Below are 16,897 nucleotides of genomic sequence, written 5' to 3'. Positions count from 1 at the left end.
TGTATTGATCAGAGTAAATTTTTTATAGCTATCATCATCACAATATGGCTGTTATTGTGTACAAAGTTCATTTGTTGAATTCACTTCTTAATAGGAAGATAGATTTAGAACTATAGAAGATGCTAGAGGTTATCTTAGCTAACCTTGTCCATAAAGCCATTCTGAAATCCTTCAATTGTTAAAGTCTCTTCAATCTTGAAATTATTTTGTAATATCCATATTTCTATATACACAATACATTTACCTATCTATCTATATACCTATGTATCTATCTATCTCAACCATGAATTATTTGTCAGGCACATTTGTCACATTATTTGTGACAGACACTGTCCTAGGCACTAGGGAATGGGCTAAACATAGATACTGAATCTTACCTTTTGTTGGTATAAGGATCTTTAACTTACTGTCTTTTTATATAGACTCTACATTTTATATGTTAAAATTATTTTTTTCAGTTTGCAACAATCACTTCCATATGTTTTAAATTTTCTCCCGCTCCTTCCTCCTCCCTACCCCTTCCTCCTCAAGATAGCATAACATATTACATAGGATCTCCACATACATTCTTATTAAACACATTTTCACATTAGTCATGATGCATAGAAAAATTGAAACAAATGAGAGAACCCATGAGAAAAACCAAACCAAAACAATCACAGCAAAAAAGAAAGCAGTCTGCTTCATTCTGTGTTCTGATTCTTTCTCTGGATGTAGATGGCATTTTGTATAAAGAATCCTTCTGAAATGTTTTAGGTCCTTGCCTTGCTGTGAAGGGCTAAGTCTATTAGAAACAGTCCTCACACTCTGTGACTGTTACTGTGTTCTCCTGATTCCTCTCATTTCACTCAGCATCAGTTCCTACATGTCTTTCAAAGTTTTTCTGAAGTCTAACTGTTCATCATTTCTTAGAGCACAATTGTATTCAATTACATTCATATACCACAACTTGTTCAGCCATTCCCTATTCCCAAACTGATGAGCATTTTCTCCATTTCCAGTTCTTGGCCAACACAAAAAGCGCTCCTAATAATAATTTTGTATTTCACATTTTAATGATCTCTCTGGGATACAGTCCTAGAAGTGGCTGGTTGCCCTTTGCCTTCAAAGAGGACCAAAATGACATCACCATACTAAAGTGAAATTTCAGTGTGTTCACCTGTGGCTGATCAGACCAATACCAGCCCAGAATGCTCTAACACAGGTTGAGCACAAATAGTCCGTGTGAATATTTGTGGTGGATATTCCAGATTTGCACACCCTACATTTGCTTTTTGCTGTCCCAATTCTCCTTTGTTCAAAGAGTACAGCACCCTTTCTGATGTGGGCATGCCATGCTGAATGGTCCTGTGCCAGTGTCTCCCATGTTGCACAGTCAAATACAAAGCTATTGAGAAAGACCTTGAGAGGTTCTGAAACCCATTGGTGAGTTGAGGGGGGCAGGTTGTCTACCCCAAGCATGTGAAGACTTCCTCTGGTGGAATGGGTGGATTAGAACAATTTGTTCCAACGGCCATGAAGACAGATGAAGCAGGTGATGTGGAGCGCTTACAGCTTGTTAGACACTGAAGACGCCAAGGTCATCCACTGCATCCTGAGCCATCGCCACCCGTCTTGACTCTGTTCTGCCACTGGACTATGATGACTCTGAAGGAGAGAGTGAGGCTCATGACTTCGTGCAGCTCTGGGTCACTTAAATCCAATTTACACACAAATCAAAAGACATCACCCTTACAATTTCACTATTATGCCTCAAAGTGCTGTGGTGACAGGCAAGTGATGAAACAGCAGGTGTGGATACAGTGGGACCTGTAGTCACAAACCTGCACACAGGCAGCCTAGGTCATAGGGTTGTTTCTCATTGGAAGCAGCAGTGAGACTTGGCAGCCCCTTGGATGTCTGAGAAGCTTTTTAAGGATCACACTGCTCACCTCCTAGTGTGAGGAAGGGGGCTAGAAAAGGTGCTCTAAAGATTTTCTGCTTGCCCAACCCTGGTCTGATTACTGTGGCAGGCAGGGAATCCCACTATGTGGTGGAAACACAAAAAAATGTACAAAATGTATGAAAATATCTGCAAAGATGATTCCACTCACGATCGGCACATGGAACATATGCACACTAATAGGCAACACAAATTCCAGTAGATCTGAAAGAGGAACTGCTCTTATTGCAAGAAAACTAAACAGGTATCACATCCAAATAACAGTCTTCAGTGAATCAAGGTTGGCAAATAAAGGTCAGCTTACTGAAGTTGGGGCTGGATACACCTTTTTCTGGAGTGGGTGCAATGAAGGGGAGTGCCATGAAGCTGGCATGGCTTTTGCAATCAAAACTAATCTAATCAGCAAGCTGGTATGCCTGCCAAAAGGACTGAATGACATGCTCATGACAATGTGATTGCCACTAGCAGGAAAACGCCATGCCACCATCATCAGTGCCTATGCTCCCACCATGACAAACCCTGATGAAGTCAAAGAAAAATTTTATGAAGACTTAGAGGCCTTATTGTCAATGTGTCAAAAGAGTACAAGCTTATAATTTTGGGCAACTTTAAAGCTACAGTAGACTCAGACTACCAGACTTGGCAGGGAGTCCTGGGAAGGAATGAAATTGGAAACAACAGCAATGGTCACTTACTGCTGAAGACTTGTGTATCACATGCCTTCTCATCACCAACACTGTCTTCTGTTTACCTAAATGCAATAAAACTTCATGAATGCATGCTCGCAGCAAACATTGGCATCTAACAGACCATATGATTGTAAGGAGAAGAGACAGATAAGATATGAGAGTGCCAAAGGCAATGTGTGATGCAGAGCGCTGGACTGATTATAGACTCATCCTTTCCAAGCTAAATATTCGCATTCATAAAAATCACCACCTCGAAGGCAAAATGACTGCCAGGAGAATTAATGTCAGCAAATTAGAGCTTCTCTCTGACCGTGAACAGTTTGTTGCTGACTTGGAAGGAAAGTTGAGCCAACACACAGTTGGCAACAGTGATGCAGAAAAGGAGCGGGCAGCTTTCAGAGATTTAGTGTACAGTACTGTATTTGCTCCTCTGAGTCAGAACACTCGCAAACACGAAGAGGGGTTTGATGAAAATGGTGGGGAAATTCAGAAGCTGCTAAATGAAAAACAAGGACTCCACAGGATTTACCAGCAAGATAGTTCATCCACCTCTAAGAAGGCAGCATTTAATTCCATTAAAAGCAAAATACAAGCAAAGCTTAGAGAGATACAGGATTTCTGGCTCAGTAAGAAGGCAGATGAAATTCAGTTTTATACTGATAGTAATAATCCAAAGTGCTTTTGTGATTCACTGAAAAGTGTTTATGGACCAAACACCCATGGTAGATCACAACTACTCAGTGCTGATGGAACCACATTGATTAGTGATAAGGACATGATCCTAGAGAGATGGGCTGAACACTTCCATAGTGATCTCAACAGACCATCAATCAGTCAATGCTGAGGCCTAGAAGTGGTATTGTTGGGTCAAAGTGTATGCATGTTTTTATAGCCCTTTGGGCATAGTTCTAAATTGCTCTCTAAAATGGTTGGATCAGCTCACAATTCCACCAACAATGAATTAATGTTCCTACTCTCCCACATCTTCACCAGCATATATCATCTTTCCATTTTGTCATGTTAGACAGTCTGATAGATGTGATGTGGTACCTCAGAGTTGGCTTGATTTGTATCTCTCTAGTGATTTACAGCTTTTTTTATATGACTATAGATTGCTTTAATTTCTTAAAACTGTTCATATCCTTTGACCATTTATCAATTGGGGAATGATTTATATTCTTGTAAATTTAACTCAGTCCGATATATATTTTAAAATGAGGCCTTCATCACAGGCACTAGTTAAAAAATTCTCCCAGTTGTCTCCTTCCCTCTTAATCTTGGTTTCATTGGCCTTGTTTGTGCATAACTTTTCCCATTTGATGTAATCAAAATTACCCATTTTGCATTTCATAATGTTCTCTATCTCTTGTTTGGTCATAAATTTCTCCATTCTCCTTAAATCTCACAAATGAACTATCCATTGCTCCCCCTAATTTGTTTGTAATATCAGACTTTATACCTAGATTGTGTACCCATTTGGACTTTATTCTTGTGTATAGTGTCAGGAATTGATATAGGCCCAGTTTCAGCCACACTATTATCCAGTTTTCTCAGCAGTTTTTATGAAAGGGTGAGTATTATCCCAGAAGCTGGGGTCCTTGGTTTTATTAAACATTGATTGTTGGTTCTGTGGTTAGCTTTCTATCCACTACTAAATCCTCCTTTTCTTACTGAAATAGACAAAGACAGCATCTCTCTCTTTCTCTCCCTTTCCCTCTCTCTACCTTTCTCTCTCCAAAAGTACATATATATGTACATACGTATACGCATATATGTATACACCCATGTACATATATGGTGTCCCCAAAATACTAGCGCATATTTTTAACTTTAATAGCTTAACTTTTTAATAGTTTGAATACTTGATGCTTCAATACCGTCAATCTACTCTAAGAGTTTTGGGGCACCTGCTTATGTTCATAAATAATTGCATGAAACAAATGTTTGGGGTTTAGAGAAACCACAGAGGCCCTAGCAATTGGGAGAATCCTGAAAGGCCTCATGGAGAAAGGACACTGTAGGTGGAAAGAGGTTAGAAAAGGGTTCTAAGAAGTTCAGATGAGTTGAGAGTTTGTTCCAAACAAAGAGCTTGAACAAAGATATGGAGGTGAAAGGTGAAATATCCTGTTTTAGGGATAGAAAATAGCCCAGAATGATTGGAGGACAGGGTGCAACTAGACAGTTCAGCTAAAGGGTAGAATATTTACTGGAATGATGATGTGAAAACAGTCTGGAAAACTAGGCTGGAGTCCCATGTGGGAGGGGGGAGGATATCCCACCCAGAGGAGTTTGTGTTTGATTCCAAAAACCTCAGGGAGGCACTTGTTGTTGTTATTTTTTCTCCATTTCAGGAAGAGGACCATGACCTCAGGGAGGTGATGCCATGACTTGTAAGTGAACTGGATTTAAGTGAGGGAGAGCAGTGCAAAGAGACCAGCCTCATTTTCTTCTCTAAAGGCATCTGGGTCCAGTAATGACATATAGATCAGGAGGACTGGAGATGGCCCTGGATGCAGTAGGAAGAACATCATGACCTGAGTTGTGCTTGAGGATTATCACTTTGTCAGCTGGATGTAGGATGAATTGAAGAGGAGAGTGACAAGGTGGGGAGAGTAATTAGATTATTCATATTACGCATTGCTTACTAAAAAGGAAGTAAAATAACTATACCCTATCTGGCAATATCAGCTTTGCTAGTCAGTCAATAAGTCTTTATTAAGTGCCTATCATGTGCTAGGCATTATCCTAAGTGCTCAGGATACAAATATGGAAAAGGACAGTCCCTGACCCCAAGGAGCTTACAATCCATGAAAGAACACAAAACACAAAAGGAAGGTGAAAAGCAGAGGGGAGGGGTGACACATCAGGCAAGGTCCCCAAGGTAGAGGCATGGTGAAAAAGTCAGAGAAGTCCCAAAGAAGTCTCACTATCCAGGTGAGAAATTATGGGTACCCCTGAGGGACAATGGGGTGATTCTAATTCTATCAGCTCAAGCCCCTATCCCAGTGTTTTCCTCATCGTGTCTTCAGGAACTTGTTTCCAAGTTCTGTTGAATGAATTAATATCAATTGGCTTTTTCAAAAGCATATTTTCTTTGTAGTTAGAGTAAGAACATTTCCCTCTTCACAGTACTGGGGGCACACTCTCCCTTATACCATCTCAGTCTCTGGGGATACTGGACTCCAACTTAGTGTAGTTCATAAGTAGTATTCACTCCACCAAGTTTATTTTCTGATGTAATGCGGATGAAGAATGGAAAAAGTCTATGTTTCTGCTGACATTGTTACAGTTTAGGACACACAAATCATTCAGGATTTTTCACTATCCAGCTTCCAAAAAATTCTAGCATGAACTTCAGTTTTCAGATTTCTGGTAGCTCACTCTCTTGACCTTTCAAAGCCACACTCTGAGGTTTATCCTGTAAGGCTAATACCTTTAGAATTAACTTGCCTTCCAGCTCCATAGCTAAACACACACACACACACACACACACACACACACACACACACACACACATACACACACCAAACATCAAAATAAATTAAAAAGCTAAAACCAACAAACTCTTCTTTACTACAAGTTTACAGACCAGAACAAGTTACAAAAAGTTTATGAATGTTCCGAAGTCCATGTAAACATTTCATCAGATCAGACTTCAGCCCAGGCTCATAAGAATGAGATTCACTGCTCAGTCCCTTGTCACAACATTTGTCATCATTGTGAAGTATATTCTTGAGCAATAAATAGCCCTCCCATCCTACCCATCAGCATACTTCTCCCCAGGTTAACTTTCTCCAGAAACGAGGCATAGCTCTACCTTAAGCTGTGATGTAGCAGTTTTGGAATGGTTAAATCTAGCAGATAAAAACAATTGGGGTAGAATATGCAAGAGTCTTTCTTCAAAAAAGGAGTCTGGCAATAGGATGACATAGAAGAGTCACCTTGACAACCACCCCAATCCTCTTAATTCCTCAAGCACGTAATCTACCCTCCATTCAAGGTATGTATCTGGCAATGGTTCATGTCTAAGTATAATTCACTGAATTGAATTAATTCCTCTGAAACTTTCTTTCCTTTTACAGTTCAATGATTCAACTCCCAAATGGTTATTATGGAGAATAGATCTGAAGTGAATGAATTCGTCCTTGTAGGATTAACAGATGCCCCAGAACTTCAGGTCCCTCTCTTCATAATGTTCACTATTATCTACCTCATCACTTTGGTGGGGAACCTGGGGATGGTTGTTCTGATCTTCTGTGACTCCAATCTCCATACACCTATGTACTTTTTCCTCGGTAACCTCTCTTTGGTGGATTTTGGTTATTCCACAGCTATTACTCCTAAGGTGATGGCTGGCTTCCTCATGGGGGACAAAGTCATCTCTTACAATGCATGTGCTACACAATTTTTCGTCTTTGTGGCCTTTTCCACAGTTGAAAGTTTTCTTCTGGCTGCAATGGCCTGTGATCGCCATGCAGCTGTGTGTAAGCCCCTCCATTATGCCACCATCATGACACCCAATGTATGTGTGGGTCTGGCCATTGGTTCCTATGTCTGTGGTTTTCTGAATTCCTCCATTCACACAAGAGACACTTTCAGCTTTGACTTCTGTAGTTCCAATGTAATTCATCACTTTTTCTGTGACTTTCCAGCACTTGTGTCTCTCTCCTGTTCTGGGACACACATCAGTGAAATGATTGTCTTCTTTGTTGTGGGATTCAACGACTTTTTCGCCGTTATAGTCATCTTGATATCTTATTTATTCATCTTCATTGCCATCTTGAGGATGCGTTCAAATGACAGTCGACAGAAAGCTTTCTCTACTTGTACTTCCCACCTTACAGCAGTGTTCATATTCTATGGCACAGGGATCTTCATGTACTTACAACCCAGTTCTAATCATTCCATGGATACAGACAAAATAGCATCTGTCTTCTATACCATGATCATTCCCATGTTGAACCCTTTGGTCTATAGCCTGAGGAATAAGGAAGTCAAAAATGCTTTTATAAAAATTTCTGAGGGGATAAAGTTATCATTAGGCTCATCCTTTTAATTCCGGCAGTAAACCTGATGTTTTTCTTCCCATTTATACCATCACAATGTACATGTCTCCACAATCCACCCCTTTGTTAGCCTCCATAGATCAGAAGCATCTTTCTCTGTAGATTTCCAACTATGAAGTCTCCAGTTTTTGGTTTAAAAGTGTTTGGGCCTCAACAATTTCTCACAACTCCAGTCCTCCATCCATGATGTTTTCTGAAGTTCAAAGAAAATTCAGGTCAATTCCCAAAGAGACATAGCTCTTACTGAAGAGTGAGATACAATGTTGAGTGATGGAAATTGTCTTTCTGTTTATTTCACTTGCTTATTATCAGACCTTGTTTAAGTTACTAGTCTGCATGGTAAGTATCTTGAGGACTAAAATTCCTGAACTACCTATCTCCAGTGGTTTTTAGTAAAAAAGTGCCACAGAACATTAAATTTCTATCCTCACAAATGTATTATTTTTGGTCTACAATATTAATTTCTTTGGCATGGGGTGCTTCTAATGTGGCATCTTCTTTTACTGAGACAGATCTGGAACTTGCATATAACTTGTATTTTTAGAGGACTGCCTTGGGACATTGATAGATCACGTGATTTCCTCATGATCACCCAGAAGCAAGAGGTTGACCCAAGTCTTTCTCACTATAGGGTCAGTCTTCTGCCATCAAGTCATAATGTTATCAACACTTCTTTTTAGTAGTGGAATTAAAATTTTTAATTTCACTGGGTTTCACTGTTGAAATAAAGACAGAGTTCTTTTCTTTTTGTTTGCAGTAATGAGATTCAAAATCACTGATATTCTTTCCTTATATCTTAAATGCCTACCTCTTTCTTCGGTGTATATTTTCAATCAGTCTAAGTGGAAGAGACAAAGCAGCCTCTTTTTACAACAGTATCATTTGACCAACAATTTATCAGTGATTCTATCTTTAATCTCTCTCCACATTATATGAAGAACAGGAAAGGAGATTCTCATTCATGTCTTGGTCTGAATCTTTAGCCTCTGAGGTCCCTTCTACCTCTGAAAATGACTGATTCCCAAGTTGAGTGTTTAAACTTCATTTTTTTCTAAAGAGCTACAGGAGTCAATCACTTTAACTGTCACAAGTTCAAAGGAAGTTAACTAGACCGTCTCTTCATTTGATCTGATCAGAAGTCATTTGCCTTAGAACTGACTCACCCTTCATCTTTCAGGACATGATGAGGGAACTTAGAGAGCTTTTCCAACAGGAGTAGAGGCTCTCTCTGAGGCTGTTTGGATTAGGGACCCTATTAGCTACTAGAGAAGCTCAGTGGGCTGGATAAAGGGAATTGTGCCACTTCCTCACCTTCAACCAGGTACAAATCTCATTTATTTGTGGATGTCTAAATGGAACATGGGTAGAAACATTTTGGTTTTTTGTTTTTTGCTATGAACTTATTAACAAATATGAACATTTCAATTTACAAAGAATATAAGAGCAAGATTGCACATAAATGTGTGAATAACTATTATGTACTGTTTTAAGGCATTTATTTAATTAGTATTATGACTAACCTGCTTTGTCTTTGGAAAATTTTATGTTCTTTTTCTGTATTTATAATGTTTTATAGTTCTATCAGGGCAGCTAGGTGGTACAGTGGATAGAACATTGGGCTTGGAATCAGGAAAACTAACCTTCATGAGTTCAAATCCAGCCTCATACACTTATTCGCTCTCTGACCCTGGGAAAGTCACTTCACTTCATTTGCCTCAGTTTCCTCATCTATAAAATAAACTGGAGAAGGAAATGGCAAACAGCTCCAATATCTTTGCCCAGAAAACACCAAATGGGTGTCACAGAGATTCAGACAAGACTGAGAATAACACAAGAGAAAGTTCTGTCTTATTTTTTTGCACCATTTTTTACTCAAAATGCATTAGTTAACATTTAATAACCCACCCTTTCAGGAGAGGCATATTTTTTCCCAAACAGACAAATGATTCCAACCTGCTTTATGGGAAGTCACTTTATCTAGAGTCTAAGGGAATTGTTTTATCTCCTTCCAGTGTTCCTTTTGTTAGGGCTCTATGGGGTTTCTACCTAATGAACTCATGGCCTTGATGTCAAGCAGCCAGATCCTATGTGTATCATTGACAAGCTACGACAAAAACTGAATACATCCGTGGGTTCCCTTTAGCAATTAATGATGCATTTGCACACACCCAGGTATGCTATAATTGTTTTGCAGAGGAGCAGAATGAGGAACATGATGGATTCTGAGACGGACCTCTGTCCTCCAATCATACAATGCTCCTATACATTTACATAATTCATCCTAATTTCTATTATCATAAGTCATAGAAAGCCTTTTTTCATCCCATTCAGACAAATGTCAGACCAGTTTGTGATCAGTTGGTCACCTCCCATTCATTAATTAATTAGTTCAGAGATAGTTTTCCCATACCTCATCTAGTGAGCTTACTGACTCAAAGATCCAGGCAACAGTAGAGGTTGAGCACAACAATTCAGGCCCTGGAGAATTCTGAGTAGACAGTACTAGGCCATGGGAATTGTTTATCCAACAAAACTTCTTCCCTCTTCTCCAGATCTGGTTTCTACTTGAGACATGTAAGGGAAGGTATTCATGATTTTCTTGCATCACTGGCATTTCTCTTCCTAATTTTTGCTCTACTTCTCTAACTTGATTTTCAAAATTCTTTTTGAGCCCTTCCATGGTCTGAGACAAACTCACTTTTTTCTTGGAGGCTTTATATGGAGGAGCTTTGACTTTGTTATCTTCTGTTTGCATGTTCTGGTCTCCTTTGTCACCAAAGTAAGGTTCTATAGTCTGATTCTTTTTCCGATTTTTACTCATTTCCCCAACCATTTGCTTGACTTTTGAACTCTTTGTCAAAGTAGTTGTCTGCTTTCAGTGGGAGTGAGGGATGTACTGTCAGCCACTCAGTCCCCCAACAATCAGTGCATCTAGAGCTCCAGAAACAGTGACTGCAGCTATGGCTGATGCTGCTGTGGCTGCCATGGGTTCCTCTGCCCCCTTCCCCCTAGGCTGCTCTGGGACTGGGGTCCCAAATACTCTCCTCTCTCACACGAGGTCCTACAGGTTTTTTCACTGACTTTCCGATTGGTCCTCAATGTTTTGGGGTTTTTAAGTCTGTAAACTACCACAGGTACTTGAGATTCAGTCCCCCTAAGGCCGGATCAAGTCCCCTTTTTGCTGATACAATCCACACTGGACAATGTTCTGCTCTCAGCATGGCATAATAGACTCTTCCCGGTGACCTTCTAGGCTATCTTGGGCTGGAGATTTGCTTTGCTCCGTTATTCTGTGAGTTCTGCAGCTCCAGAATTTGTTTAGAGCCATTTTTTTTTTTGCAGGAATTTGACTGGGTTTGGGGGGAGCATTCTAGAAAGTCAGTGCTGTTGCTTTGCCATCTTGGCTCTGCCTAGGGCTTAAATTCCTTCTGGCAGCTAGTTGTTGCTGTGGATACACTGAGCAACCTGGAGTTATAAAGACCTGAATTCAATTTACGTCTCAAGAGAATAGCTGGATTTGTGACTGTGGGCTGGTCATTTACTTTTTCTCTTCTTCAGCTTCCTCTTCTGTAAAAAGAGGACAATAATAGTACCTACTCCTATGGCTGTGAGGATAAAATTTGTGAATCACCCTCCAAATGTTACAGTGCCACATGAATGCAAACTAGATGAAGAGAACAGATGAAGAGATTAACCTCAGAAAGGGTTAGCCAACTTTTCCTCTGATATTGAGCCAAAGAGGAGAGAACAGGGGAGAAGTTAAAAAGATTTTGGGTTTGGGGGTTTTGGGGATCAGAAGACGTAATGGACTTAAGAGGCATGATTCTTTGCTGAACTGGAGGAGGAAGGGTCATAGGAGATCTTAGGAGATATAATATTTGGAATAGTTTATTTTAAAGAGTGTGATAGAGTTAGTTGAAGAATAACTGGATTGCTTTTGGCTAGGCAGGGTTAAAGTGAGACAAAATAATATAAAGATGTAGTGAAACAAGTCAACATGGTTTTGGTATTTATTTAGCAGCACATTTCTAGGACCAGAAATAGTAGATGGTAGGCCCTACCCAGGATCAAAATAGCTGGTAAAAGACAAAGTGTTAATGGATTCTAAGATAGCTAACAGAGTATGACTGAACCAGTCAATGAGGATCAAGCCAATGAAGGAAAAGCAGATAGGCTAGTATAAGGGAAATAAAATTAAAAATTTCTTTTAAGTTCCAAATTATCTTCCTTACTCTACTCCCTCCTCCATACATTGAGAAAGCAAGAAATGATACCCATTATGCATATGAAATCATGCAAAACATTTCTGCATTAGTCATGTTCTGAAAAAAAAAACTCAAGAAAAATAGAGAAAAAAATATGTTTCAGTCTGCATTCTGAGATGATCATTTCTCTGTCCAGAGCATTTTACATCATGAGTACTTTGGAATTATAGTGGATGATTTTATTGATGAGTTACAAAATCTTTCATAGTTCATTACCATTAATATATTTCTGTTACTGCAAAGACTGTTCTGTTAATTGATCTCATTTCACTTTAGGCCAGTTTATGTAGGTTTTTCTAAAACCATACCCTCCATTGTTTCTTGCAGCATGATGTTATTCTATCACATTCATATACATTAACTTATTCAGACATTTCCCAACTGATGGATACCCCACCAGTTTTCAGTTCTTGGCTACCATAAAAAGGGTTGCATAAGCTGTTCAGGTAAGACTGGCATCTCTGATTGAAGGCTTTGCTGAGGCTTTTCAGGACTGCTCATCACCTTTGGTGTCCAGCTGTGGTTCCAAGACACTACAACATGCACAATTGGCACACCCTGGTAAAACTGTCTCAGCAGGTGGGCTAAACTAGTTTGAAGATAACTGACACACTTCAAACCTGTGAGTTGATGAGACGTCTATCCCAAGCATGTGAAGATTTTCCCTGGTGGAATGAGTGGATGACAACCATTTATGCCAATGGCCATGAAGTCAGCTAAAGCTTCTAATAGGTGCTTAAATTTTATCTTGGCTGGTTGTACATTCGCCCTTTTATTTTGCACATTGGTAACTTGTTTTTCTTCTTTTCAAAAACATTCAATTATCCAATGGTTTATCTATTTTATTGTTTTTCTATAAAACTAATTCCTAATTTTATTTATTAGCCCATTGCTTTCCTTTCAATTGCATGAATTTTTTCTTTGATTTTCAAAATTGGCATCTCCAATTTAAGAGATTTTTATTTTGTTCTTTATTATTTTTAGTTGAATGCTCAATTAATTTTTCTACTGCTTATCTCTTTTATTGATATTAGCATTTAGAGATATAAATTTTCCCCCTAATACTAATTTCACCAGATTTTGGTATTATTGTCATCTTTAATTGAATTTTTAAATTTTTTTATGATTTTGTCTTTGAGCTATTAATTCTGTAGGATTAGAATTTTTAGTTTCCAACTAATTTTTAATTTATGCTTCCGAGGGCCTTTATTAAATAGTTTCATTGCATTATGGTCCAAAGAGGATGAATTTAATTGATTTGCTTCTCTGCATTTTTTTGTGAGATTTTTATGCCCTACTGCATGGTCACTTTTTTTAAAGGTATCACATACAGCTGAGAAATAAGTATGTTATTTTTTATTTCCATTCCATATTCTCCAGCGATCTAGCATACCTAACTTCTACAATTCTACTTGTCTCTTTAACTTCTTTTTTGTTTATTTTTTGGTGAGATTTAACTCAGCCTTGGAGAGATAAATTGAGGTCTCCTACTGATATATTATTACTGTCTATTTTGTTATCTAACTCATTCAACTTTTACTCCAAGAATTTGAATACTACACCATTTCCTATATATATGTTCAGTACTGAAATTAATTTACATTGTTTTTCAAATGTATTTTTCTTGGTTGTCTCTTTTAATTAGGCCCATTTTAATTTTGCTTTGACTGAGAGTGCTATCCTTGCCTTATTTGACTTCAGCTAAAACTTAATACATTGTGCTCTAACCCCTTATTTTAACTTTGTGCATGTCTTTCTATTTCAAGTACTTCTCTTATACACAACATATTGTTGGATTCTGCTTTCTAATTCATTCTGTTTTATAATGTTTTTAATCTCATTGCCATTCACCGTTTTGATAACTAACGCTATTTTCCTCCATCTTATTCTCTTTTGTTTATACTTTCCTTTTTTTACCCTGTCTTCTTTTCAAAAGACTTTTTTTTGCTTCAGACCACTGCCTCCCTTAATCTATCTTCTTCCTTATCACCTACCTCTTTCTTATGCCTCACACTATTGTTTCCCTTTGAAAAAGATGAATTTCTATACCAAATTATGTCTTCATATATATTCTTCCCTCTTTGAACCAATTCCAGTGAAAGTATGGTTTAAGCTTTGACCACCATGCTACCTTTATTTTCTCTTTCATTGTAAAAACTCTTCCTTGAACTCCTGTTTCATATATGATAATTTTCTCCTCCTTGTGCATCACTTTTTCTCATTTTTCTATTCTTCTTTTGAGATAATCCCAAAATAACAGACTCAAACTTATTCCACCTCTCTAAGTAAAATTCTTCTAAGTATCCTAATGATGATAATCCTCTGAGGGTTGGATGTATCATCTTCCCATGCAGGAATGCCAAGAGTTAACCTTATTAAGTGTTTTACAATTTCTCATTCATGTTTACTTATTATGGTTCTCTTGTGTCTTGTGTTTGAATGTGAAATTTTCTATTCAGCTCTGGTGCTTTTTTTAAATCAGGAATATTTGAATGTCCTTTATTTCACTGAATATATCCCCCCCCCCCCCCCCCCACACACACACACTTGCAGGCTTATACTTAGTTTTGTTAGGTAGGTTATTCTTGGTTGTAACATTACCTCTTTTGCCTACCCTGCAACTGAGAACTGAATAGTGGTCAAAAGAGCTGTCAAATGGTACCCAGTCTTTACCTAATGCTAGCATGGGGATATCTTGGATTCTTCTGAACAGATATTCAGTTCCCTTGCCATTTTTGCATCCTGAACTTTCCTGGAATAGTCACTGCTACTGCTGCCACTGCTGCCTCCAAGGCCTTCAATCTCTGCCATTTCCACTACACTTTGCTCCTGGCCAGCTTCCATTGCAGGTATGCAGACTTCTCTGTCCTTCTAAGCTTCCCTGGGATGGAAAATTTGCATTGCTTAGCCCACTCAGAATTCAGTCTGAATGCTTTTAAAAGTTGTTTTGAAGGTTGTGGTGGAAGAGTTCAGCAAAAATGCTCACTTCATTTTTCCAGCTTGGTTCTATTAACCCTCATCATCCCCCAGCATTTATCCTGATCAGCAGGCAGGAAAACAAAAACTGATGATAATGTTAATGAGTAAATGTAAGTCAGGGAAGGGTGAAATGAAATGTGAGATGGATTTATAGGAGGTTGACGTCCAAGAGAGTAATTTAATAATTATCATTCCTGGAGGTGGATTTTCCCATTAGATTAAGAGTAGGGCATCACTATGCTTGGGTAAAAAAGAGAAGGTAGAGGTTATGGACATTGGGGATAGTGAAGAACTGCTCATTAATATAAAATCCTTATAATGAGATTAATGAAGTATAATTGCTTATTGTCATCTGTGCTGAAAAATCATAAGTATACAATGGATATCATTTTGTTATATTTAATCCACGTTCAAAATTTGAATGTAGTAGTTCACAGCTTCACATTAAAAAAGTACATGATTCTATAATGGTCATGAAAGATTCATCAGAGCCATGACTTAATTTGCTGATTGTTTTCCTCTTGTTTCAGGCCAATCAGCCAAATCCCTAAAGACATCTACAGAAAGTGGCTGAGAACTGAAGAAGGTCATGGCTATGGAATTAATCTGCCTGAGAGCTCCAGCTCGTCCTCTTCATAATCTTCACTATCCTTCACTTCATGACCCTGGTGCAGAACCTGACAATGGTTGTCCTGATCTTCGGGGACTCCTGTCTCCACACACCATGTCTTTTCCCTCAATAATCTCTTTCATGGATTTTGGGACACTTCAGGTAGAAGTTGAATTGTTTGGAATTTCGAAGAGGGAATTTCTATGCAAGGATGGGCTGGAATAAATGACCTCTGAAGTATTTTCCTTCTCTTAGAAGATCTGATTCTAATGGTAGATTTGTCAGTTTATCTTTTAAAAGAGAGTTGGGGAAGTCATTCAGTTTGTGAGATGCTTACTGGAAAGAGCCCTTCATTTTGAGAATCCAGACTGAACTGCTAGAAGTAAGAAGCACTTTCTAGAAGAGTAACCTGCACACCACTCCAACCATTCTCACAATTCTGCTACCAACAGAGATTCTGCGGTTTGTGTGGTTGCATTGTAGAAGCTACTTTGAGACATGTTGTGGGCTGAAAAAGGGAAGCTATGCCAAACCCTCATTCTCCATCTGCCATGTGACCAGCCTGATGAATATATGGAAAGTATGCAGATGTTTTCTAAAGAGGTCAGTGTAATTACATGGCCTCATAGGAAGTGTCAATACCTGGAACCTAAGGGACTTGCCTCTTTCACTAACTTACTCTTTAATGTCTGCTCTCTCTGTTGCTGCAATGTAAGGTTTGTGTTTTTTATTTCTTAACTCTTTAGGGATTATGTCCTCCAGTGTACCATAGAGAAGCCCTTATGGCAACAGCTAAATACACTCATGACTTTTCCTAAGAAATCAGAATTGTGTCCCCCAGGAATAGGGGTGTAGTCACATGTTATTCAGTCAGAAGACAGAGGAGCTGTGGTTGGCCTCACTGGAGTATTTTCCCCTAAGATCACCTGAAGTCTCATTCTTTTTTAGCTCCATGCCCAAGACTTTCTATAGAAATGACAGCCTGGAAATTGAGCCATTTTGACTCATTTAATTGGAACTAACATGTGGTCAAGTGCCTGCTCATTATTCTTTTGTTTGACTCAAAATAATTCTTCTGTATCTTGGTGAAATGAATGACTTTATCTCCACAGAAATCCACAAAAGAGTAGTGGGTGGGGATAATAGTCATTGTCTTGGAGGGTTCTGATAATTCAACACCATCAATAGGAGACGTTTGTCCAATGGGACCTTTTTTATCTTCCATTAGCTAGACTTCTTATGAACAATGGGTAAGTGAAGATACTCTGCCACTCCTAGACTTTGAAATTTTATTGCTCATCCTGAAAGACTTATGTAGATCTTAATATAAGGGTTGAATTTTACTT

General features: G+C 38.6%; 1 protein-coding gene across 1 annotated transcript; it reads left to right on the top strand.

The window, feature by feature from the left end:
• The first annotated feature begins 6,730 nt into the window (after positions 1–6,730).
• Positions 6,731–7,687, top strand: LOC140523357 (olfactory receptor 5B12-like). The gene has a single exon (XM_072638271.1). The coding sequence runs from the start codon at positions 6,734–6,736 to the stop codon at positions 7,685–7,687; it is 954 nt and encodes a 317-aa protein (XP_072494372.1). The 5' UTR covers positions 6,731–6,733.
• Positions 7,688–16,897: the final 9,210 nt, after the last annotated feature.

The sequence above is a fragment of the Notamacropus eugenii genome, chromosome 2, assembly GCF_028372415.1.
Source record: "Notamacropus eugenii isolate mMacEug1 chromosome 2, mMacEug1.pri_v2, whole genome shotgun sequence".
NCBI lineage: Eukaryota > Metazoa > Chordata > Mammalia > Diprotodontia > Macropodidae > Notamacropus > Notamacropus eugenii.
The sequence above is the reverse complement of the archived record's forward strand: the minus strand, read 5'-3'. Positions and strand labels throughout refer to the sequence as shown.